This window comes from Mus musculus, chromosome 10 (assembly GCF_000001635.26).
Source record: "Mus musculus strain C57BL/6J chromosome 10, GRCm38.p6 C57BL/6J".
NCBI classification, from domain to species: Eukaryota; Metazoa; Chordata; class Mammalia; order Rodentia; family Muridae; genus Mus; species Mus musculus.
The window spans coordinates 105,791,901-105,815,577 of record NC_000076.6 but is presented as its reverse complement, the minus strand read 5'-3'; the positions used below and the strand labels follow the sequence as shown (position 1 = coordinate 105,815,577).

General features: G+C 40.7%; 1 protein-coding gene across 26 annotated transcripts in view; it reads left to right on the top strand.

Moving 5' to 3' along the window:
- Mettl25 (methyltransferase like 25) overlaps positions 1-23,677 on the top strand; it is a 78,196-nt gene that overhangs the window by 25,803 nt on the left and 28,716 nt on the right. For 20 of the 26 annotated variants that reach the window (XR_001779503.2, XR_003948672.1, NM_207522.2 and 17 more), the window contains 3 exons: positions 18,259-18,353; positions 21,187-21,216; positions 22,165-22,238. Coding sequence is in view for 18 of the 26 variants with exons in the window: in NM_207522.2 (NP_997405.2) it covers positions 18,259-18,353; positions 21,187-21,216; positions 22,165-22,238 (199 nt within the window). In the remaining 8 variants the exon portion in view is untranslated. Of the gene's footprint in view, positions 1-15,193; positions 15,364-18,258; positions 18,354-21,186; positions 21,217-22,164; positions 22,239-23,677 lie in introns of those variants that run through there. The other 6 variants (XR_003948673.1, XR_871709.3, XR_003948674.1 and 3 more) reach the window with 4 other exon arrangements.

Below are 23,677 nucleotides of genomic sequence, written 5' to 3'. Positions count from 1 at the left end.
TAAGGAGAAATGAAGTATCCACACTTTGGTCTTCCTTCTTTTTGATTTTCACGTGTTTTGCAAATTATATCTTGAGTATTCTAAGTTTCTGGGCTAATGTCCACTTATCAGTGAGTGCATATCATGTGAGTTCTTTTTTTTTTTTTTAACCTTAAATATTTTATTTATTTATTTTTTTATTAGGTATTTAGCTCATTTACATTTCCAATGCTATACCAAAAGTCCCCCATACCCTCCCACCCCCAATCCCCTACCCACCCACTCCCACTCTTTGGCCCTGGCGTTCCCCTGTACTGGGGCATATAAATTTTGCGTGTCCAATGGGCCTCTCTTTCCAGTGATGGTCGACTAGGCCATCTTTTGATACATATGCAGCTAGAGTCAAGAGCTCCGGGGTACTGGTTAGTTCATAATGTTGTTCCACCTATAGGGCTGCAGATCCCTTTAGCTCCTTGGGTACTTTCTCTAGCTCCTCCATTGGGAGCCCTGTGATCCATCCATTAGGTGACTGTGAGCATCCACTTCTGTGTTTGCTAGGCCCCGGCATAGTCTCACAATAGACAGCTACATCTGGGTCCTTTCGATAAAATCTTGCTAGTGTATGCAATGGTGTCAGCGTTTGGATGCTGATTATGGGGTGGATCCCTGGATATGGCAGTCTCTACATGGACCATCCTTTCATCTCAGCTCCAAACTTTGTCTCTGTAACTCATTCCAAGGGTGTTTTGTTCCCACTTCTAAGGAGGGGCATAGTGTCCACACTTCAGTCTTCATTTTTCTTGAGTTTCATGTGTTTAGAAAATTGTATCTTATATCTTGGGTATCCTAGGTTTTGGGCTAATATCCACTTATCAGTGAGTACATACTGTGTGAGTTCCTTTGTGAATGTGTTACCTCACTCAGGATGATGCCCTCCAGGTCCATCCATTTGGCTAGGAATTTCATAAATTCATTCTTTTTAATAGCTGAGTAGTACTCCATTGTGTAGATGTACCACATTTTCTGTATCCATTCCTCTGTTGAAGGGCATCTGGGTTCTTTCCAGCTTCTGGCTATTATAAATAAGGCTGCTATGAACATAGTGGAGCATGTGTCCTTCTTACCAGTTGGGGCATCTTCTGGATATATGCCCAGGAGAGGTATTGCTGGATCCTCCGGTAGTACTATGTCCAATTTTCTGAGGAACCGCCAGACTGATTTCCAGAGTGGTTGTACAAGCCTGCAATCCCACCAACAATGGAGGAGTGTTCCTCTTTCTCCACATCCACGCCAGCATCTGCTGTCACCTGAAGTTTTGATCTTAGCCATTCTGACTGGTGTGAGGTGGAATCTCAGGGTTGTTTTGATTTGCATTTCCCTGATGATTAAGGATGTTGAACATTTTTTCAGGTGCTTCTCTGCCATTCGGTATTCCTCAGGTGAGAATTCTTTGTTCAGTTCTGAGCCCCATTTTTTAATGGGGTTATTTGAATTTCTGAAGTCCACCTTCTTGAGTTCTTTATATATGTTGGATATTAGTCCCCTATCTGATTTAGGATAGGTAAAGATCCTTTCCCAATCTGTTGGTGGTCTTTTTGTCTTATTGACTGTGTCTTTTGCCTTGCAGAAACTTTGGAGTTTCATTAGGTCCGGTTTGTCAATTCTCTATCTTACAGCACAAGCCATTGCTGTTCTATTCAGGAATTTTTCCCCTGTGCCCATATCTTCAAGGCTTTTCCCCACTTTCTCCTCTATAAGTTTCAGTGTCTCTGGTTTTAAGTGAAGTTCCTTGATCCACTTAGATTTGACCTTAGTACAAGGAGATAAGTATGGATCGATTCGCATTCTTCTACATGATAACAACCAGTTGTGCCAGCACCAATTGTTGAAAATGCTGTCTTTCTTCCACTGGATGGTTTTAGCTCCCTTGTCGAAGATCAAGTGACCATAGGTGTGTGGGTTCATTTCTGGGTCTTCAATTCTATTCCATTGGTCTACTTGTCTGTCTCTATACCAGTACCATGCAGTTTTTATCACAATTGCTCTGTAGTAAAGCTTTAGGTCAGACATGGTGATTCCACCAGAGGTTCTTTTATCCTTGAGAAGACTTTTTGCTATCCTAGGTTTTTTGTTATTCCAGATGAATTTGCAAATTGCTCCTTCTAATTCGTTGAAGAATTGAGTTGGAATTTTGATGGGGATTGCATTGAATCTGTAGATTGCTTTTGGCAAGATAGCCATTTTTACAATGTTGATCCTGCCAATCCATGAGCATGGGAGATCCTTCCATCTTCTGAGATCTTCTTTAATTTCTTTCTTCAGAGACTTGAAGTTTTTATCATACAGATCTTTCACTTCCCTAGTTAGAGTCACGCCGAGATATTTTATATTATTTGTGACTATTGAGAAGGGTGTTGTTTCCCTAATTTCTTTCTCAGCCTGTTTATTCTTTGTATAGAGAAAGGCCATTGACTTGTTTGAGTTAATTTTATATCCAGCTACTTCACCGAAGCTGTTTATCAGGTTTAGGAGTTCTCTGGTGGAATTTTGGGGGTCACTTATATATACTATCATATCATCTGCAAAAAGTGATATTTTGACTTCCTCTTTTCCAATTTGTATCCCCTTGATCTCTTTTTGTTGTCGAATTGCTCTGGCTAATACTTCAAGTACTATGTTGAAAAGGTAGGGAGAAAGTGGGCAGCCTTGTCTAGTCCCTGATTTTAGTGGGATTGCTTCCAGCTTCTCTCCATTTACTTTGATGTTGGCTACTGGTTTGCTGTAGATTGCTTTTATCATGTTTAGGTATGGGCCTTGAATTCCCGATCTTTCCAGAACTTTTATCATGAATGGGTGTTGGATCTTGTCAAATGCTTTTTCTGCATCTAACGAGATGATCATGTTGTTTTTGTCTTTGAGTTTGTTTATATAATGGATTACATTGATGGATTTTCGTATATTAAACCATCCCTGCATCCCTGGAATAAAACCTACTTGGTCAGGATGGATGATTGCTTTAATGTGTTCTTGGATTCGGTTAGCGAGAATTTTATTGAGGATTTTTGCATCGATATTCATAAGAGAAATTGGTCTGAAGTTCTCTATCTTTGTTGGGTCTTTCTGTGGTTTAGGTATCAGAGTAATAGTGGCTTCATAAAATGAGTTGGGTAGAGTACCTTCTACTTCTATCTTGTGAAAAAGTTTGTGCAGAACTGGAATTAGATCTTCTTTGAAGGTCTGATAGAACTCTGCACTAAACCCGTCTGGTCCTGGGCTTTTTTTGGTTGGGAGACTATTTATAACTGCTTCTATTTCTTTAGGGGATATGGGACTGTTTAGAAGGTCAACTTGATCCTGATTCAACTTTGGTACCTGGTATCTGTCCAGAAATTTGTCCATTTCGTCCAGGTTTTCCAGTTTTGTTGAGTATAGCCTTTTGTAGAAGGATCTGATGGTGTTTTGGATTTCTTCAGGATCTGTTGTTATGTCTCCCTTTTCAGTTCTGATTTTGTTAATTAGGATTTTGTCCCTGTGCCCTCTAGTGAGTCTAGCTAAGGGTTTATCTATCTTGTTGATTTTCTCAAAGAACCAACTCCTCGTTTGCTTAATTCTTTGAATAGTTCTTCTTGTTTCCACTTGGTTGATTTCACCCCTGAGTTTGATTATTTCCTGCCGTCTACTCCTCTTGGGTGAATTTGCTTCCTTTTTTTCTAGAGCTTTTAGATGTGTTGTCAAGCTGCTAGTATGTGCTCTCTCTCCCATTTCTTCTTGGAGGCACTCAGAGCTGTGAGTTTCCCTCTTAGAAATGCTTTCATTGTGTCCCAAAGGTTTGGGTACGTTGTGGCTTCATTTTCATTAAACTCTAAAAAGTCTTTAATTTCTTTCTTTATTCCTTCCTTGACCAAGGTATCATTGAGAAGAGTGTTGTTCAGTTTCCACGTGAGTGTTGGCTTTCTATTATTTTTTTTGTTATTGAGGATCAGCCTTAGTGCATGGTGATCTGATAGGATACATGGGACAATTTCAATATTTTTGAATCTGTTGAGGCCTGTTTTGTGACCTATTATGTGGTCAATTTCGGAGAAGGTACCATGAGGTGCTCAGAAGAAGGTATATCCTTTTGTTTTAAGATAAAATGTTCTGTAGATATCTGTCAGATCCATTTGTTTCATCACTTCTGTTAGTTTCAGTGTGTCCCTGTTTAGTTTCTGTATCCATGATCTGTCCATTGGTGCAAGTGGTGTGTTGAAGTCTCCCACTATTATTGTTTGAGGTGCAATATGTGCTTTGAGCTTTACTAAAGTTTCTTTAATGAATGTGGCTGCCCTTGTATTTGGAACATAGATATTCATAATTGAGAGTTCCTCTTGGAGGATTTTACCTTTGATGAGAACGAAGTGCCCCTCCTTGTCTTTTTTGATGACTTTGGGTTGGAAGTCAATCTTATCAGATATTAGGATGGCTACTCCAGCTTGTTTATTCATACCATTTGCTTGGAAAATTGTTTTCCAGCCTTTCATTATGAGGTAGTGTCTATCTTTTTCTCTGAGATGTGTTTCCTGTAAGCAGCAAAATGTTGGGTCTTGTTTGTGTAGCCAGTTTGTTAGTCTATGTCTTTTTATTGGGGAGTTGAGACCATTGATGTTAAGAGATATTAAGGAAAAGTAATTGTTGCTTCCTGTTATTTTTGTTGTTAAAGTTGGCATTCTGTTCTTGTGGCTGTCTTCTTTTAGGTTTGTTGAGGGATTACCTTCCTGTTTTTTCTAGGGCGTTGTTCCCGTTCTTGTATTGGTTTTTTTCTGTTATTATCCTTTGAAGGGCTGGATTCGTGGAGAGATAATGTGTGAATTTGTTTTTGTTGTGGAATACTTTGGTTTCTCCATCTATGGTAATTGAGAGTTTGGCTGGGTATAGTAGCCTGGGCTGGAATTTGTGTTCTCTTAGTGTCTGTATAACATCTGTCCAGGCTCTTCTGGCTTTCATAGTCTCTGGTGAAAAATCTGGTGTAATTCTGATAGGCTTGCCTTTATATGTTTCTTGACCTTTTTCCCTTACTGCTTTTAGTATTCTATCTTTATTTAGTGCATTTGTTGTTCTGATTATTATGTGTCGGGAGGAATTTCTTTTCTGGTCCAGTCTATTTGGAGTTCTGTAGGCTTCTTGTATGTTCATAGGCATCTCTTTCTTTAGATTTGGGAAGTTTTTTTCAATAATTTTGTTGAAGATGTTTGCTGGTCCTTTGAGTTGAAAATCTTCATTCTCATCCACTCCTATTATCCGTAGGTTTGGTCTTCTCATTGTGTCCTGGATTTCCTGGATATTTTGAGTTAGGATCTTTTTGCATTTTCCATTTTCTTTGATTGTTGTGCCGATGTTCTCTATGGAATCTTCTGCACCCGAGATTCTCTCTTCCATCTCTTGTATTCTGTTGCTGATGCTCAAATCTATGGTTCCAGATTTCTTTCCTAGGGTTTCTATCTCTAGTGTTGCCTCGCTTTGAGTTTTCTTTATTGTGTCTACTTCCCTTTTTAGGTCTAGTATGGTTTTGTTCATTTCCATCACCTGTTTGTATGTTTTTTCCTCTTTTTCTGTAAGGACTTCTACCTGTTTGATTGTGTTTTCCTGTTTTTCTCTAAGGACTTGTAACTCTTTAGCAGTGTTCTCCTGTATTTCTTTAAGTGATTTATTAAAGTCCTTCTTGATGTCCTCTACCATCATCATGAGATATGCTTTTAAATCTAGGTCTAGGTTTTCAGGTGTGTTGGGGTGTCCTGGACTGGACGAAGTGGGAGAGCTGGGTTCTGATGATGGTGAGTGGTCTTGGTTCCTGTTAGTAAGATTCCTACGTTTACCTTTCGCCATCTGGTAATCTCTGGAGTTAGTAGTTATAGTTGACTCTGTTTAGAGATTGTTCTTCTGGTGATTCTGTTACCGTCTATCAGCAGACCTGGGAGACAGATTCTCTCCTCTGAGTTTCAGTGCTCAGAGCACTCTCTGCTGGCAAGCTCTCTTACAGGGAAGGTGCGCAGATATCTTGTTTTTGGACCTTCTCCTGGCCGAAGAAGAAGGCCCAAAACAGGGCCTTTCTCAGAAGCTGTGTTGCTTTGGCAGTTCCCAGAAGCTGTCAGCTTCTGTGGTGCAGACTCTCACCTGTGCAGACTAAATTCCTAAGTTCCAGGGAGTCCCGGAATCAAGATGGCGACCGCTGCTGCTGAGGCTGAGGCCGCCTCCCAAGCCAGGCGGACACCTGTCCTCTGGTCCGGATGGTGGCCGGCTGTCTGCGGCCCGCCAAGGGTGCTGCCTCAGCGGCTATGTGTTTCCGCCTGTCCCAGAAGCTGTCTGGTTCTCTGGCGCACCCTCTCACCTGTTCAGACTAATTTCCTAAGTTCTGCTGAGTCCCCCGTAAATATTTTAAAAGGAAGAGAAGGGCACTAACAAACTATTCCCAAACACACCTGCAGAGAAGGGACCCAACACCATTGTTCACAAATCAATTTTGTTTTCTTATACTCCCAAACTACCTGTACCCTCACCACCCAAGAGCTAAAGTCTCATGTGAGTTCTTTTTGCTTGGGTTACCTCACTCAGGATGATATCCTCCAGATCCATCCATTTGCCTAAAAATTTTATAAATTCATTCTTTTTAATAGCTGGGTAGTACTCCATTGTGTAAATGTACCACATTTTCTGTATCCATTCCTCTGTTGAGGGGCATCTGGGTTCTTTCCAGCTTTTGGCTATTATAAATAAGGCTGCTATGAATATAGTGGAGCATGTGTCCTTATTTCCAGTTGGAACATCTTCTGGGTATATGCCCAGGGGAGGTATTGCTGGATCTTCTGGTAGTACTATGTCCGATTTTCTTTTCTTTTTTTTTTTTTTAATTAGGTATTTTCTTCATTTACATTTCCAATGCTCTCCCAAAAGTCCCCCATACCCTCCCCTGCCCAACTCCCCTATTGAGGAACCTCCAGACTGATTACCAGAGTGGTTATAACAAGCTTGCAATCCCACCAGCAATGGAGGAGTGTTCCTCTTTCTCCACATCCTCGCCAGCATCTGCTGTCACCTGAATTTTTCATCTTAGCCATTCTGACTGGTGTGAGGTGGAATATCAGGGTTGTTTTGATTTGCATTTCCCTGATGATTAAGGATGTTGAACATTTTTTCAGGTGCTTCTATGCCATTCGGCATTCCTCAGTTGAGAATTCTTTGTTTAGCTCTGTACCCCATTTTTTAATGAAGTTATTTGAATTTCTGGAGTCCATCTTCGTGAGTTCTTTCTATATATTGGATATTAGTCCCCTATCAGATTTAGGATAGGTAAAGATCCTTTCCCACTCTGTTGGTGGTCTTTTTGTCTTATTGACAGTGTCTTTTGCCTTGCAGAAGCTTTGCCATTTTTTGAGGTCCCATTTGTCAATTCTTGATCTTACAGCACAAGCCATTGCTGATGAACAGATATTTTATGTTATACATATAATAAACTAAACATAGCTAAATAAGCGTACAACTGACAGCACTGTCCAGTATGCCAGGTGCTCTAACATCTCAGTTGTTACTGTCATGTAAGGACATTGAACATGTGTGCCTTAAACCCCATCTTCATTCTATTTTTCCCTATTCCTATAATAAAATGCCCTGATAATAGCAAATTAAGGGAGAAAGGACTTACTTCCCTTTTGGTTGCAGAGGGATACAGTCTACCATGCAGCAGGCGGGGGCGGGGTCTTGGCAGCAGGAGCAGGAAGCTGGTAGGCTGGTCACATTGCATTCACTCTTGGGAATCAGGGAGTAAGCAGCAAGTGGAAACATGTCTCAAAGCCTCAAGTCCCACCAAGTTGTCCTCTTCCTCTAGAAAGGCTCCACTTCCAAAAGGTTTCCCAGTATGAGCTGGGAACAAGTGTTCAACACGTGAGCCAGTGTGGGCCATTGCCCATTCCAACCGCTTCATCTTCTCATAGTGGAGCTAGGTAAAAAAATGGATTAGAAACTCTTGAAGCACTGTTCAGCAGAGTCAGCTTGTCTAAGTAGACTTCTCCTGTGTGTTTTTAGTGTCGTGTCCTTGAGTAACTCAGTTTGCCTTGGAGCTCTTTTGTAAATTAGTGAAAGATGAGAAGTTACCTTTGATGACCTTGGTCTCATAACTGAAATGATTTTAGAAATTGAAATGATTGATTTGAATCCAGCTGTCCAAAGCAGGTTAGTTCATCTGAACTTATTTTATCCAACATTCTGACTTAGTTTTGTCTCATTTTCTTCATTACATTGGCTTTACATAAGCAAATAATCGGTTTCCTGCCCTGATTCATTCGGTTGCCTCTGTGAAAGTTAACAGTCTGCACCAGTGTTATAGTGCACGTAAATTCTCTGTTTCTCCAAGTGTTTATGTTTGGGTTCTAAGAACTCAGTCTAACAGTAATTTATAGCAAATACCTAGCTGAGCTTTGACTTCCTTAGTCAGCAGCGTTAAGTTTTATAGTTAGTTGACAATTAGAAAATATCAGCACCTACCTCAGTCTCACCTGGAAAAAAGGTCAGACCTGACTGTTCTTGGTATTGTTCTCTGACAGTTATCAAGCGGGCAGATGAATTGTCCTACCAAGCTTGAGAGTTGACTATTTATATAGATTTTCTTATATAGTCCATCGCTTAAAAAAAAAAAAAAGCTATGTCACAGAAAACTTTGTGGCAGTTTGCGTGGGTGAATGCAGATTTCTTAATGTATTTGGCATTCAGTGTGCAGTTTCTTTATACTAACAGCTGTATCTGATCTTCAGTCAGCTCCGTTTTCTACAACTTTGGCAATGATTTATTTTTTGCCCTAGGGCATCCTTTAGCTGTCTAACACTTTCTAGAAATGGATTTTTAATATACTTTTCTACTTTCTTACTTTAGTTTGCACCTCATTATTTTCTCCAACTAATATAAAATGTTTTTGAAGCTTATGTAGGGTAGGGTTAGTCAGCACAAAAGTCCATCCTTTATGTTCATTTATAGTAAATAAAAGAAGACAAAAAATCTGAATAAACCTAAAACAAAATGTAATATATCTACTCATAATTAAGAAAGAAATAAACAAACAAACAGATGAAGGCAAGCTGTTAAGACAGCTTGGTTGGGAAAGAGCTTGCCACATAGCCTTGAGGCCATGCGTTTGATTCCGGTGTGCACGAAACTGAGTGGTGGCAGGCACTTGTAATCTAGAGGCAGAGACAGCAGGATCCCTCTGGTTCAGTGGCCAGAAGGCAGCCCAGTTAGTGAGCACCAGATCTCAGGGAGGGATCTATCTCAAAAAGAACACAAAGTGGCAGACTCTCGAGGGACAGCAAACTTGATCTCTGGTCTCCATGTGTGTGCACCTGGACACAAATTGCACTTATATACAAAGCACACAAAACCCACAAAAGCAAGAGTAAGGGGAAATAATTTCAATTATGAACATAATATTAAAGAAACTAGTTTACAGTACACTGCACTTATGTGCACATCTGGATTTGGATACCTTAGAGAAAATGCTCTTAAATATATATTGGCTAAAAATACATTGCATTTGATATCTTTTTTTTTTTTCTGAGCAAATCATACACTAATTGTCTAAATTTCCTCCTTCATCTGAAATAACAAATAAAAGCACAGTCTAATCTATAGTATTTGTATGAGTTACTTCAAAAGTTCCAAGTATCTTAGTATAGTTTGGGTTTTAATAAAACACAGCTTCATAGAGCCAGGGGAACCCCGGTCATACACAGTGATATTCCTCGCTGGGGAGCTGTCCTTCCAGCATTGACCAGAACAGCACAATGAGCTGTGCCAGTCTGAAGTCCTGAGGGAGAATGCAACAGTCGTGTCTGCACTACCGTCCACCACAAACACTCGCAATCTAGATGGATGCTACATTGTATACTTTCTCACTGCGTATGTGTGTATGTATACACATATATATTTACTTATCATTTACATATGTGTAGGCTGAAGTTACATATCTGCCTTGTATTCAAAACTGAAGAATAAGTGACACCATAGAGCAGCGGGCATATAGCACAGTGGTTTTCAACCTGGGGGTCACAACCCCTTTGGGGTGGTAGCATATCAGATATTTACATTACAATTTATGACAATAGAAAGATTGTTCTGAAGAAGCACAAAATAATTTTACAGTTGGGGGTTAGCACAAATGAGGAAGTGTATTAAGAATCAGAAGTCAGCTTCTCACGTATTACATACACACCCAAAGAACCTTCCTACACGCACACATACATGATTTAAAGAGTTGGTTCACGCTGATTGTGGAAACTGAGAAGTCCCACATTACAAAGAATGAAGACACTAAAAAGCCAACTGTATGCATCCTACCCTGAGACTGAAGATCTAAGAACTTAGAGCACTGATGCAGACATCTGAGTCCAAAGTCAGAACCCGGGTGGGTGTCTCTGCTCAAGCAGTCAAGGAGGAAAAGACAGCCCAGCCTTCTCCACTTCCTGCTCAGTGTGGCCCAGGGTGTCCGTCGGGTGCTTCCTCCTCACACCGGGGAGCGAAGCTGCTTCATTCACTCACTTTTCCAGTTTAAATTTCAGTCTCATGGAACCTGCATTATAGACGTATCCAGAGTAATGTTTAAGCACACACGTGTACATCTTGAAGCACCATCAAGTTAGCATAAACTTGACATTTCCCAGAGAGAAAGAAATACGAAACAGTACGTTGTTCTTTTCCTATTATCCTGATGGGGAAATGAGCATTTTGCCATTGTGGTTAGCCCTTTAAAACATTCCTTGAAGCAAAAGCAGATTTTTTGGAATCTGTATCTTAGGGACTTAAAGGTCCTTAACACATTTACAGAATGAAACCACAACATTGAGCATGTGGCCATTATGCTGTCTCGACATCTAGGAGCTGTGTCTAGTAACCCCTTTCCAACGAGAATCATTTAGCGTTTGCATGTGACGTCTCTTTTAGAGATTCCAAAATTTTAAACCAATTCTGCACAAGATAGTAGGAACTCCTTTTAAACTTACTTTTTATTTATTTTTTATCTATGGTGAATAAAATTTATTCATACATGTTATATTCTTTATTATGCTATAATATATAGATATATAGATATATAATCATGATTATCCATTTAGTTTTAATATATTTGAGAAAGCAGTAGCTCATTATTACTTGAGAAATCGTAGCAGTCTTCATATTAAATTTATTTTTAGGTGATGTTTTCAGTACTATTTGAAACAGCCTTAATAAACGGAGATCATTAATGCAGGTGGAAATAATAAACAACTGTAGAAAGTATGAGGACAGGCTATAGGAATATTGGCACAAGATAGAAGATAACTAGCCAACAATATGATAAGAAGAGAATTTAACCTACAAATAAGAGACAGTGGTATCATAGAACCCAGATACCATACCACTCTGAACACGTCCAACCTCGTCTGAGCTCGGAAGCTAAGCAGTCAGGCCTGTTTAGTACTTGGATAGGAGACAAGACTGCTTTAAGGAGAAAGTATCAAAAATAGCTAAGGAGTTACAGTAAGAAATCAGTCAGCATCCACAGCATAGTTTCCTTTTAGCTAGCTAACTTGCAAAGACCCAGTTTGAGGACTAGGGATCTCCAGTGGTTAAGAGTACTTGCTTCCCTTATAGGTGAACCAGGTTAGGTTCGCATTACCATCTCAAGTAACTCACAGTTGCCCGTAATACCACTTCTAGGGTATTAGCTCTCTCTTCCTTCCATCGACACCTGTGCACATCTGTATGCATTTGGCATACACACAAGCACACTTACATGTACACACACACACACACACACAGACAGACACACATGGATAAAAATGTAAATAACTCTTGGGGAAAAAGACTCAATTTCTATTGAGTTTATGACAAGTGTTGAAGTGGCCTAGCTAGGTGTCTGTTCCCTTGAGATAATAGTATTCCTAAGACAGAGGATCAACCTGACAAGAGGGAAGTAAACGGTGGTTTCACTATAAGGAAGTAAGTAGGTGTTGCGTGTCAGTCAAGAGCTAATGAAGATGAGTGGGAAAGTAAAACTCTCTGTCTTACAGAAGGAAATAATAGGAAATGATAGCATGGAAGAGACAAAGGTAACAAGGGCTACAGATGCTCAACTTAACTAAAATAAAATGTTATGAGAACATGTCTAACAGAAGTGGTGAACTGTGGCTTTCATTTGAGATATAAAGGCCTTATTCTTCACAGGAGTCTGGGTGAATCTGATAAATGACTTCCAAGACAATGTCTAACATTTACACAGAAGGCCTTCACTGAGATTTTCAGTTATATCCACACCCTGTGTTCAAAGAACTGAGTTGTGATGGCACTGTGATCTCAACAACTAAGGAAACGGAGGCAACTTCAGAGAACGTCACAGCGATGTCCCATCTATTCGAGGGATGTGGTTTCACAGGACCCCAGTCAATGGCTATAGTCCTATAGGTGTTTTAAGTAGGGAATCGGGGATCCAGGGCATGCATTAAGACTGTACTTCCGTCCTTTATAGTTTGCTCTCCCTCTGTCTTTCCCATCCCCATCCCCCATCCCCCCTCCCTCTCCTCTTCCTCTTCTTCTTCTTCCTCCTCCTCCTTCTTCTTCCTCTCTCTCTCTCTCTCTTTCTGCATGTGTGTGTATGTATGTATGTGTGTGTGTTTTGGTTAATTTCAACTGTTCACACATCATATGAGCATAATATTTCAATTTAGGCATTGTTTATATCCAATTGACCTATGGGCATGCCTTGGTGGGAGGGGTTTATCTTAGTTATGAATAGACCTAGCCTATTGTGGGTGTTATTGTTCCCTGGTTTGTGTCCCTGGACTGTATAAGAGGAGAGGAGATGGGTAGTTAAGTACTAAGCTCACAGGCAACATGGATGCATCTGATTCTCTTTGCTCTTGGCTGTGGCTGTAGTGTAAATAGCTGTTTAAGTTGCGACATTGGCTTCCATCAATGATAGACTGTAACATGGAAGTGTAAGCCATATAAACCCTCTCCTCCTGGAAGTTGCTTTAGATCATGGTGTTTTATCACAGCAACAGAAAGGAAAGTAGTCCAGATGTCTTCCATGCAGCTAGAGTTACCTCTGCTTGGCCCTCATTGTAATAGTACTAACTTTATGTGTTCTAAAGAGTACACCCTTCTTCTGTCCTCGCTGTACCCATGACTACAAGTTAGGAAACGTGAAGTTCTTTAATCGCCTTGCTTTTCCAGCGATAGTTTCTTCTGCTGGATGCTCTCTAACTGGCTGTCCTGCTGAGTCATCCAAAAGCATGGGCAGTTTTGGGTGTGCCTCCCACGCCTTTTCTTTATTACCAAAAGGAGCCTGGGAAATCAGAGAATTCTCTGTTGCCTCAAGAAAAGTCCCTTCCCTATACCACAAGACTCTGCCTTACTACTGTCAGTCTCAGGAGTAATCCCATCAGACCTTACATCCCATCCCAGACCGTAACACCCCGTCTTTAGCGGGGTGTCGTGACTCACACTTTTAAAACCCAGCACTTAAAAGGCTGATGCAAGGGAAGCTCTGAAAGTCCAATGCAATCCTGGACTCTATAGTGAGTTCCAGGACAGCCAGAGCCATAGAGCAAGACCAAAGACAAACAAGCACCACCTACACACCCCAAAAAGGAGGGGGGGGAAGAGAGAGGGGGGGGGAGGGAAGGGAGGGGAGGGGAGGGGAGGGGAGGGGAGAAGAGAAGAGGGGAAGGGAGGGGAGGGAGGGAAGGGGAGGGGAGAAAGACCCAAAAGCACCAGTTAGGTTTCTTTTAAGACTCTACTGAATAATTAATTATACATGTCTCCCACTTCTAAACTACAAAGTCCTACTACTGCAGACGTGCAGTCTCTCAGTTTTAGAAGTACCAGAACTATGACTATATGGAGCATCTGCTCTTAACGCTCTTTTATTTTTTACATAGTGAAGACCTGTCCTTTCCCCTGAAGAAGTACACGTTCCCTTAGCAGTACCCACTCTCTAGTTTGGGATAATTGTAAGCCACTCAAGGCATGAGATTTGCCAGGCCCCTCCCCTGAGGACCTCCAACCATGAGTTTCTACCCATAGTACATTCCAGCTTCCCTACCTCCTAGGCCCTGGCCCACCCTACAGAGTGAAAAGCCCAAGCTCTAGACTTAAAAATCCACCAGTCCTCACTCCGAAAAGCTCCACTCCCCAAGAAACACTATATAAACCCTGCCTTCCGCCCCGCTCTCTGCTGCTGCTTGCCCGATTAGAGGCAGCCACCCTCCTGGGTCCGTCCCTCCCAATAAATCTCTGAGGTTTGTTGTACAGCTGTGGTATTCCGTGGCTCCCAACCACCAGGATACCTTTTCCTTTAGAGCTGTTACACTGTGGGGAAGCCTTTCCCCTAGAGCTGCAGCACTTACAATAATTACCCCCTTATAGCTCCTTGTTAACTGCAGGACTATGTCTGTGCCCTAAAGCCATGTCAGAAGGCAACCCAGAGACTTCATGTTTGCAGCCACAGTAATTTATTATTTCTCCCAGCTCCTTCCTATAGTTAAGAGGTTAGGAAATTAACTTGGCTATGAGTTTCTTACTACTAACTTTTTTGCCCTGATAATAATATACCCCTTCCAAGGTTTGTTTTATTTGTTTTGTTTCTAGAAATTCTGTATTCTTTTCAATCTCGCATTAAGTAATTTTTTTACAGTCTAAATTTCATTTATCACTCTATGAGAGTGTGTTTACCTATTCCCAGGCAGGTAAACATCCTTTTGTTCTTGAATGCACTGCAGAGCAGTTGTGCCTTTCATTATAAAACCATTGTTTGGAGGTTGGAGTAGTTTAAAACTGTATTAGTACTTTTTCATTTTATTTCACATAATATATTCTGATTACATGTTCCCTTCTCTCCCAGTGCTTCCTACCTCCCTTCCCATCTGGGTCCACCACCTCCTTTCCGTCTCTGATTAGAAAAAACAGAAGCAGGTTTCAAAGGGATAATATGAAAATCAGTATCATAAGATAAAAAAACAAACTATCGTTTGTACCTCAGGAACCCCATAAAAACACTATGAAGGCTATATTATATATAGAAAGGACTTTATAGTAGAGGGTGTGTGTGTGTAAAATTTAAAAAAAAAAAAAAGTAAGAAAAAGGAAAAGACCAGACATGACAGAATGAGACAGGGAACTTGCAACGATACTGTTGAGTTTGTTTTTTCTTTCCATCTAGTGATGGACATGCCTCCTGCCAGCCTGCCCTAAAAGGGAGCTTGTTTCCCCTGTGAGACACTCGTGGAGAAAACTAAATTTTCATTTGCAAGTGGTTATCAACAGAGATTTCTTCTGAGTTAGTGCCCACTTGTCCTCTCAGCTCTACAACCCCATCTGGTGCGGAACCCTGTAAGCCTTGTGCATGCTGCCTCCGTTTCCGTGTAAGCCTTGTGCATGCTGCCTCCGTTTCCGTGTAAGCCTTGGCATGCTGCCTCCGCTTCCGTGTAAGCCTTGTGCATGCTGCCTCCGCTTCCGTGTAAGCCTTGTGCGTGCTGCCTCCGCTTCCGTGTAAGCCTTGTGCGTGCTGCCTCCGCTTCCGTGTAAGCCTTGTGCGTGCTGCCTCCGTTTCCGTGTAAGCCTTGGCATGCTGCCTCCGCTTCCGTGTAAGCCTTGTGCATGCTGCCTCCGTTTCCGTGTAAGCCTTGTGCATGCTGCCTCCGTTTCCGTGTAAGCCTTGTGCATGCTGCCTCCGCTTCCGTGTAAGCCTTGTGCATGCTGCCTCCGCTTCCGTGTAAGCCTTGGCATGCTGCCTCCGTTTCCGTGTAAGCCTTGTGCATGCTGCCTCCGTTTCCGTGAGTCTGTCCGTATACGCAGTCTTCGGATTTGACGGCCTTCTCTTCCTGGTGTTGTCCGTTTCTGCTGGCCCTTCTACTCTTTGTGCTTTTGCTTCCTCCATTTGGAGTTCTCTGGCCCTGGAGAGGAGGGATGAACACATCCATTAAAGACCGAGTGTTCCAAGGCCTCACTTTCTGCACAGTGTGTGTCTATGTGCCTCCACATTTGTTCCCATCTACTGCAGGAGGAAGCTTCTCTGGCGATGGCTGAACAAGGCACTGATCTTTGAGTGTAGCAGCATGGCATTAGGAGTTGTTTCGTTGCTCCTTTTCTAATAACAGTAGTATTTGGTTTTACCCTAGGTCTCTGGCTATCTGTGTAGACTCAGGTTCTTGGTAACCCAAGCGGTGTGGTGTACGATGGGTTCCACCTCATGCATTATACCTTAACTCAAATCAGAAACTGGTTGGTTACCTCTACAGGCTTTGTGCCACCATTGCCCTAGCATGGAAGACATGCTAGGACATCAGTGTAGATCAAAGACTTTGTGGCTAGCTTGGTGTTCCTAGTTCTCCTTTGGTAGCACGCAGGGTGGCTTCCCTGGGAATGGAGGCAGAGAGTGAGGAGAGGCTACAGAACCGGGAATAAGACTAGAGGACTGGATATGGCGGAGAGGAGGGAGAGTGGAGGTCTGAAGCTCACCTATCTGCCCCACAGACCTATTTCTTTCCTTGGGAGGCTTGGCTGGTGGGTACCAGGGAATGCCTGCTGAAGTGGAAAGCTGGAATAGAGTGAGGTGTGAGGGGAAGGCAGTGTGGAGAAGATCTGTGGTCTACTGAGATGGGGGGCGGGCAGGCTGCTGCAGCAGGGGAGGGGAGTCTGTTACAGAGCTGGGATGAGAGTGGGAGTGGATTTAGAGGAAAGGAGAGAGAGCTGAAGATCTACAGTGAGCTCGCCTGCTTTCCTCGGAGTTGGAGCTTCTTTGTTTGGGGGGCAGCAGTGGATCTCTTTTGTTTCAAGTAAGAAGAATTAACTGTGATAATCCTTCCATTAAGCAACAATTAATGTCACATTTAAGTCATAAAAACTTGAGCAAGGCTCAGACCATTTTTCCAGGTAATGGTGAGAGTGGTCCAGGGATCACTGCAGGCTGGGGGGGGGGGGGGGACCTCAAAGGCTGCATGACTCGGATGCAGCTGCAGTGAGACGGATCGGGAGTGTGCATTGACATCGCTGGGTATCCGAAAGCATGGACTCTGCAGTCGCACTGCCCGGGTGACAGTGTGCAAACCAGCATGCTCTCTTCACTTGGCTATGCCGTTTCCCTATCTGAAACCTAGGAAGACTAGCATACCCAGTTCATAGAATTGCTACAGAGACATTGCACATCGGTACGTTTAAAGCACTCACGGGGCTATTTCCTAGTATTGAATACCACGTCAGTACTAGAATTACACGTGTACTCCAGCTCTGAAGGTAGGAGAGTCAGACTTTGAGTCTGGCTTTTGGTAGCTTTGTTAATGAATTTTAATTTAATACTTCAATGATTTATTATGCACATAAAATTTAAATTTTATCTCTTTTCATCAAAATTTACCCAATCTTTCATAGTACAGGCATTTCTCAGTAGAATAAACCTCTATTGCATTTTCTTTAAAGATTTTTTTTCAAGTTTTTGGTTTTCCTTAATCCAAAAACAATGTATGTTTATCTCAATTTTCAATTATTTGTCATAATTTTAATTACATTAATATCTGTTTCAGAGATCTCAATTTAAAATACAAATAGTTGTCTTCCCAAAGTATAGTGGTTTTGTCCACGTAAGGTGTTTGACCCTTAGCAAGTTGTATACATCTGAGTTAGTTGGCAGCAGAAATGTTGGTTTTCATTGTCCTTGTTTGAACCACGTAAGTGCAGTTGAGCCAAATGGCAGTGCACAAAACCATTATGCTTTCTTAAGCAAAGGAAAAATAAGAGCCCATACAGCTGTTCTGTTCCAGAAAAGGGACCACAGTGCCAGGAAGGACGATGCTCCAGTGCCGTCAGGAGTGAAGTCATAGTATTCTTCAGGAAATTGCAGCTGTTGTATTTTCTTCCTCTTAGAAAGATGGGTCCACAATAAATGTCTAGTGTGTCATTAGTTGTCTCCTATGGTTACACTGAGTAGGAAGACTGTTGAATTTTAAGTTGTTTTTGCTAAATCTTATATAAATAGTTTTTGGCAAATTGGTTAATATGAGATCTGAAGCTTAAACACGAGGTAGCTGTTGTTAAGCAAATACATTTGGTAACATTAACAAGCTGTCAGTTGACAAACTTGGAATGCACTGTTAAACATCTTGTCACCACTTCATTTTCATCACTGTTTGACTGCCTCAGTGACTGACTGCCTCTCTCTCAGGAGATTATTTATGGCCCCTGGAAGCGGAAGGATTTTATTTAAATGATCCTTATTTTTCCCATCTGCAGGATGTGCTAACGAAAACTGGGGGTTTCCAATGTGCCACTATCTGAAAGAGGAGAGATGGTGCTGCGGCCGTAATGCAAGAATGTCAGCATGTTTGGTACGTCTGTTCCCTAGAAAACACGAGAACTTTATCCAGATCTTATGGAATTCATTATTTTTGGCAACTGTTGTTTAATAACAATTTGTGAAAAATATGATAAAGGTATGAACTAGGTATGCTATTCTCTGATTACTTCAGGTAATCATTTTCACATCTCCATTATTACTAGGAATTGTTACTAGGTAACCAATTCTATGAACTAAGTATGCTAGTCTTCCTACGTTTCAGATAGGGAAACCGGGCATAGCCACGTGAAGAGAGCATCCGTTTTACATGCAGCATCATAGAAAAGTTTACACATGGCTGTTTTATTTATGATATGAAGTGCATCAACTACAGGTCTTAAACATAGAATTAGTTCAGTACTTTATTATATATAGCTTCACAGTGTCTATATATTTGTAAAAGTCTTTTCATAATCTATTTTTTAATAGAATAGGAAATTATTAAACTGTTTAATTTAGTCAGAAATGTTATTTTGTTTGATTTAAATGGTGTCCCTAGATGTAGAACATTTTAGCCCTTGGCATTACTTATTTGTCCATGTTGTCATGTGAGCTTACAGAAGGGCAAGCTAAATGTTAAAGGTGAGTATTTGCCACCAGAAAGCTTAAATGATGCAATTAGTTTGGAAGAATGAATCTAGAAAACTAAATTATAGAATGAAGATAATAATTAATATTATAGTATTATATTCTTAAATATTCTGAGCATAGTGCTCTTACCACATACACACAAAAACATACAATAATAGAGATGTGAAATGGCTTAGCTGAACTAATCCTTTCACTAGTTATATGTGGGCATCACAACGTGTTGGTTTACATAAGCATAGAGTAAGTTTTTAAAAATAAGATATAGTTGGTTGAACAATTTGCTCAATGTCCAGCCATTGGAGAAATGAATTCTTTCAAAACCCATTGTTTCTACATTACTAGTCTGCTATTGCGTGCATGTAATTTACTGCAGAGGTTTTGTATTCTGTGAATAGCAGTGTATCCTGTGAATAGCTTAGAGATCTATTTCTTCTCAAATAATAATTTTCTTATGAAGCACATTTAACATACTTCTCTGGAAATTTCTCTTCTTCATTCTATGTGTACATGAAACAAACTGAGACTATTGTTAGAATAGCTGTCATCCTTGAAAGGTCATGACCATGGAACAACGCTCGCCAGGCATGGACCTAAAGGCAGGAAATTGAAATAGAGTTTTTCAGGGCGTTAACTTGATGAACATTTGTTTTGTAACATACATGGAAGCACAGTTCCATATGTGAGCATCCGCACCTGATCTCTGTGGCATGAGGCGCAGAGGTATGACTAATGGGTTAAGTAACAAGGTTAGCTTATAACCACTTGCTAACTAGCCTCCCAATCTCAGGCAAGCTTCTGATCCTGATCAGGCCAGTGACCTTGTGTGTACGGATAAGCTGCGCTTACACAAGATAGTCTGTACAGTTCATTTTCATTCTAAATGTGTTTGTTTCAGCTATAGCTGAAGACCTATTATGGAAACCTAGACACCTGAAGCAAAACAGAGAGATTTAAAATATTAGTAGCAAGCTTACGCAGCTCAATTATACTTTATCTGTCCTCTGTTTGGAGTGTTTCTAATTAAAATTTTAAAACAAAATTTTAGTTAAATACTTAACATCCAATAAATGTGGAAATGCATGTCTAAGAAATGAAAAGTTTTATAAAGGCTTATTCCATATATAAATTATATGGTAAATATCATATATATTCAATATGATTATTAAAAGAATTAGGGTATGTTTTTATAAAATATCTGAGTTCTTAAGTACAAATGTAAAATCAATAATATAGATTTGTAGAAGTGTGCTGTAGTGCTGTATTAATTATCTTTGTGTCACTGTGACTGTAATCCCTAACAGTAACAATGTAAGAAAGCTTTCTTTTGGCTCACAGTTTCAGGGGGTCTCAGTCCATTGTGGCAGGGACGGCAGAGTGAGGCAGCCCAATTCATGTTAGTGAGGGCATAGTGTTCACACCACTGCACATCTGGACGCAGAGCCACCATGACTCTCCAGAGACTGGGTGTAACCTTCAAACATCCATTAATAGTATTAATCCCCCCCCCCCCCCGCTGACTGTCGCTGACATGGTCTACAGCCTCCCAAAATAACGCCAGCAAGCATTCAGAACACATATTGACACTGCACACTTCTAGCAAGTTCCATTTCTTCTGACACTAGACAGATGAAAATGTGCTTTAAATTCATATAACGTGCAGGTTATATTTTTCCCCTAAAATACTCTTCTACCTACAATCTGTTCATGCTTTCTTGGGAAAGATGAAATTAACAGATCAAGGGGGAAGCTTTCTGGTAGAATACCTGCTTAGTTAAGAATAAGAACCTGGGTTTAATTCCCAATGCTGGAGGAAAACTTAGGAAAAAAACGGAATTGCATGTCCCATAAAGTGTAAGATATCACAAAGAAGTTTACAAATCCATCTATGAGTGTGCCATACATAAGAGCAACTTTGGATTTAATTACCTAATCATACTAAACACCAGCTAGACTCTGCCATTTCCTGCTAATGCCTCCTACAATTCAGAATGTATAATCAGAATATGAATGTGTTCTTATATATGACACATTTCCATTATAAATTAGTCCTAATTTATACAAGGGTATGAGGTAACATTCTTTAACAATATTAATGCTTTAACTATGTAAACTTCTGTGTTATTACGTAATTAATCTTTTTGATTGTCACTGTGTAAATCCTTGTCGAGTATATTTACAAGTCTCCTAAGACTCAATGTGTCAGCAGACTTTGTCTTGTTTCTTTCTTCTTTCAGGCATTGCAGCGGGTTGCAGTTGGCCAAGGGGTAAGTGAAAGTGTTTAACGTAGCTAACGAACGAATGTGGTTTTTCTCAAGCCCTCTTCAGACCTGACCTGCTGTTGAACTTGAAACCTGGTGGATTTTAATAAATAACACCTCCTCTTGTCATCGCTGCACATTCAAGTGTATACATGCGCCGTGTGTTTAAAGTAATGTGAACTCTCAGCATGATACGTGAAGGTTTGAGGAAAATTTACCCTTTGCCCTCGTCCTATGTGTCACACACAAAATACATGTGTCAGGGGGTACACACTCTTGTTTTTTCCTCATGTAAAATACACTGTCAGTGTTAGGTGGATTGATTACTTGTGAAAAAAGAGAAGTCAGTTCTGACACATCTAGTTCATTCCTAGGCCAGCCAAGCACAGGCAGCGTAGGAAATGTTGACTGTCTTCCCCTCCCTCCCATCTGGACTCCACAAGATCGAGTAGACGAGTTATTCCAAGAATGAGCACTGGAAGGGACTGGTAACTCCCTTCATTTCTCTTGAGAAACGACTGTAAAGCTTTATTTGCTCATGATAGATAACCTTGGGAATAATAGTTGGTTTTGTCCTGTTTGTTTTTCTTTGTGAACTTTATTTATGTATATTACCTTGTTTAAAATGCAAATGCATCTCATACAGTCTGTCGTTACTACTCTTTTATTTTTTATAAAATATCCATTTATTTACAAAGTATCTTTTTATAATATATGTATATATTATCTTAATGTAAAGGAGAAATTGTCATCTACTCTGTAGCTGTGCCAAGAAAAAGTGAAGAACTTTGTAAGCAATTTATAACTAACGATATTTCAAACGAGTAAATCTACCAAAATACTTGGCATTTCCGTAGGTCAGGCTTGTAATGCTTACTAGACCCCCAAGTCTCTACTGTTAATTTTGTTTCTGAGTTTCATTTATTTTTATGCACATATCTGCATTTTTTTCAGCTGCCTACTGAATCACTCTTCTATCGTGCTGTTCTTCAGAATATTATTAAGGATTATTATGGCATCAGCAAATGGTATGAGAATTTTATTTTGTCATTTTTGCTGGGACCCAGAGATAGATAGTTTACCTATAACTTGAAATACCTTTGGTTCAATAGCAAGCAACCAAACAATGAGTATATAAATAAAATACCTGTGTTATATTTTTAGATGAGTAGGGATTTTTTTAATATTTAGGTTAGTTTAGAAAAAATAAATTATAAATAGTTTAGTTTGTTTATTCTTTGAAAAAAACATTTTGGAGAGAGAGCATTGAGTTTATTAATGCTTAATAAAGGATAATCAGTGTGGCACAGAGTTGGCCCAAGCAGAGAGGAGCAAGAGTGTCCCTAACCTTAGGTACATTTCAGCCCCTGCAGCGGTGGAATGATAGTGCCAGCCTCGCGTTTTCCACAAGCAAGGATGTGACTGAAAGTCAAGCAAACGGCACAGTGTCTGGCAGTTGGAAGTGAGGAGATAGATGCTGGTCCTTCCATTAGTAAAAGCTTGTTCTATTAATATTAAAGGGCTTGGATAATCCTTCCAGTGTTGCTTTATAACTAAAGCAGATTTTTCCATTTCCCTTCATGGTGACACACACTGACACTCAGATATTACATGAGAGTCCATCAGAAACCCAAGAAATCCATGATTCAGCTGTTCTCAAACCAAGGTATTGTGTGGCCAAACAGAAAGACTTTTGAAGGCAAATACCTGGGTTTACAGGCTTCCATTGAGTGGATTTTAAAATGGACAGGGCATCTTGTGATGTGGCTGAGCTCCTGGGACCACAGAGCAGAAAGATGCAGTGAGGAGAAGTAGGGCCTGGAGGGTAAAGGGTGGGCTCTTCACTGTCGGGGAAGATGGTGCAGTGACTTGTGAACATACTCAACCCTTTGTCTTCCTTCTCCTATACCCATGATTTGCCACTTCCCCCTTTCCCCACGTCAAGGTTAATTTGTATTGCCCAAATCATCTTGGATGTGTGTCCATACAGTGGAGTGTAGTTGACTAGCCAGACAGGGACTACACTAACTAAACTAAACTAACTAACTAACTAGCACGTGACAAGTGCTGATAGTCCTCAGTTAGGGGTGGAGCTTTGTGCCCAGTTACCCCTCTCCATACTAGAATTTAGTCTGGCTGCATGGTCTTGTGTACATTGTCATGGCTACTATAAGTTTATATGTGCAGCTGTCATGTGTCCAGAAGACACTGTTTCCTTGGAGTCATCTACCTGCTCTGGCTCTTAAACTCTGCTGCCTTCTTCAGTGTTGTAGAGTCCTGTCACTTAAGGTTAAGGCTGAATAGAAAACTGGCACTCTAACCTCTGGTGAGAAGTACTTTGTCACTAACAACCTAGTCTTACAGAGTCTACATGAAAAGCTTGCTTCCTCCCTATCAAGCTACCTGGCACTTGCCCCTTTCTCCTTCCAAACACAGGAAAATAAAAACTGAGACTTTACACTACACT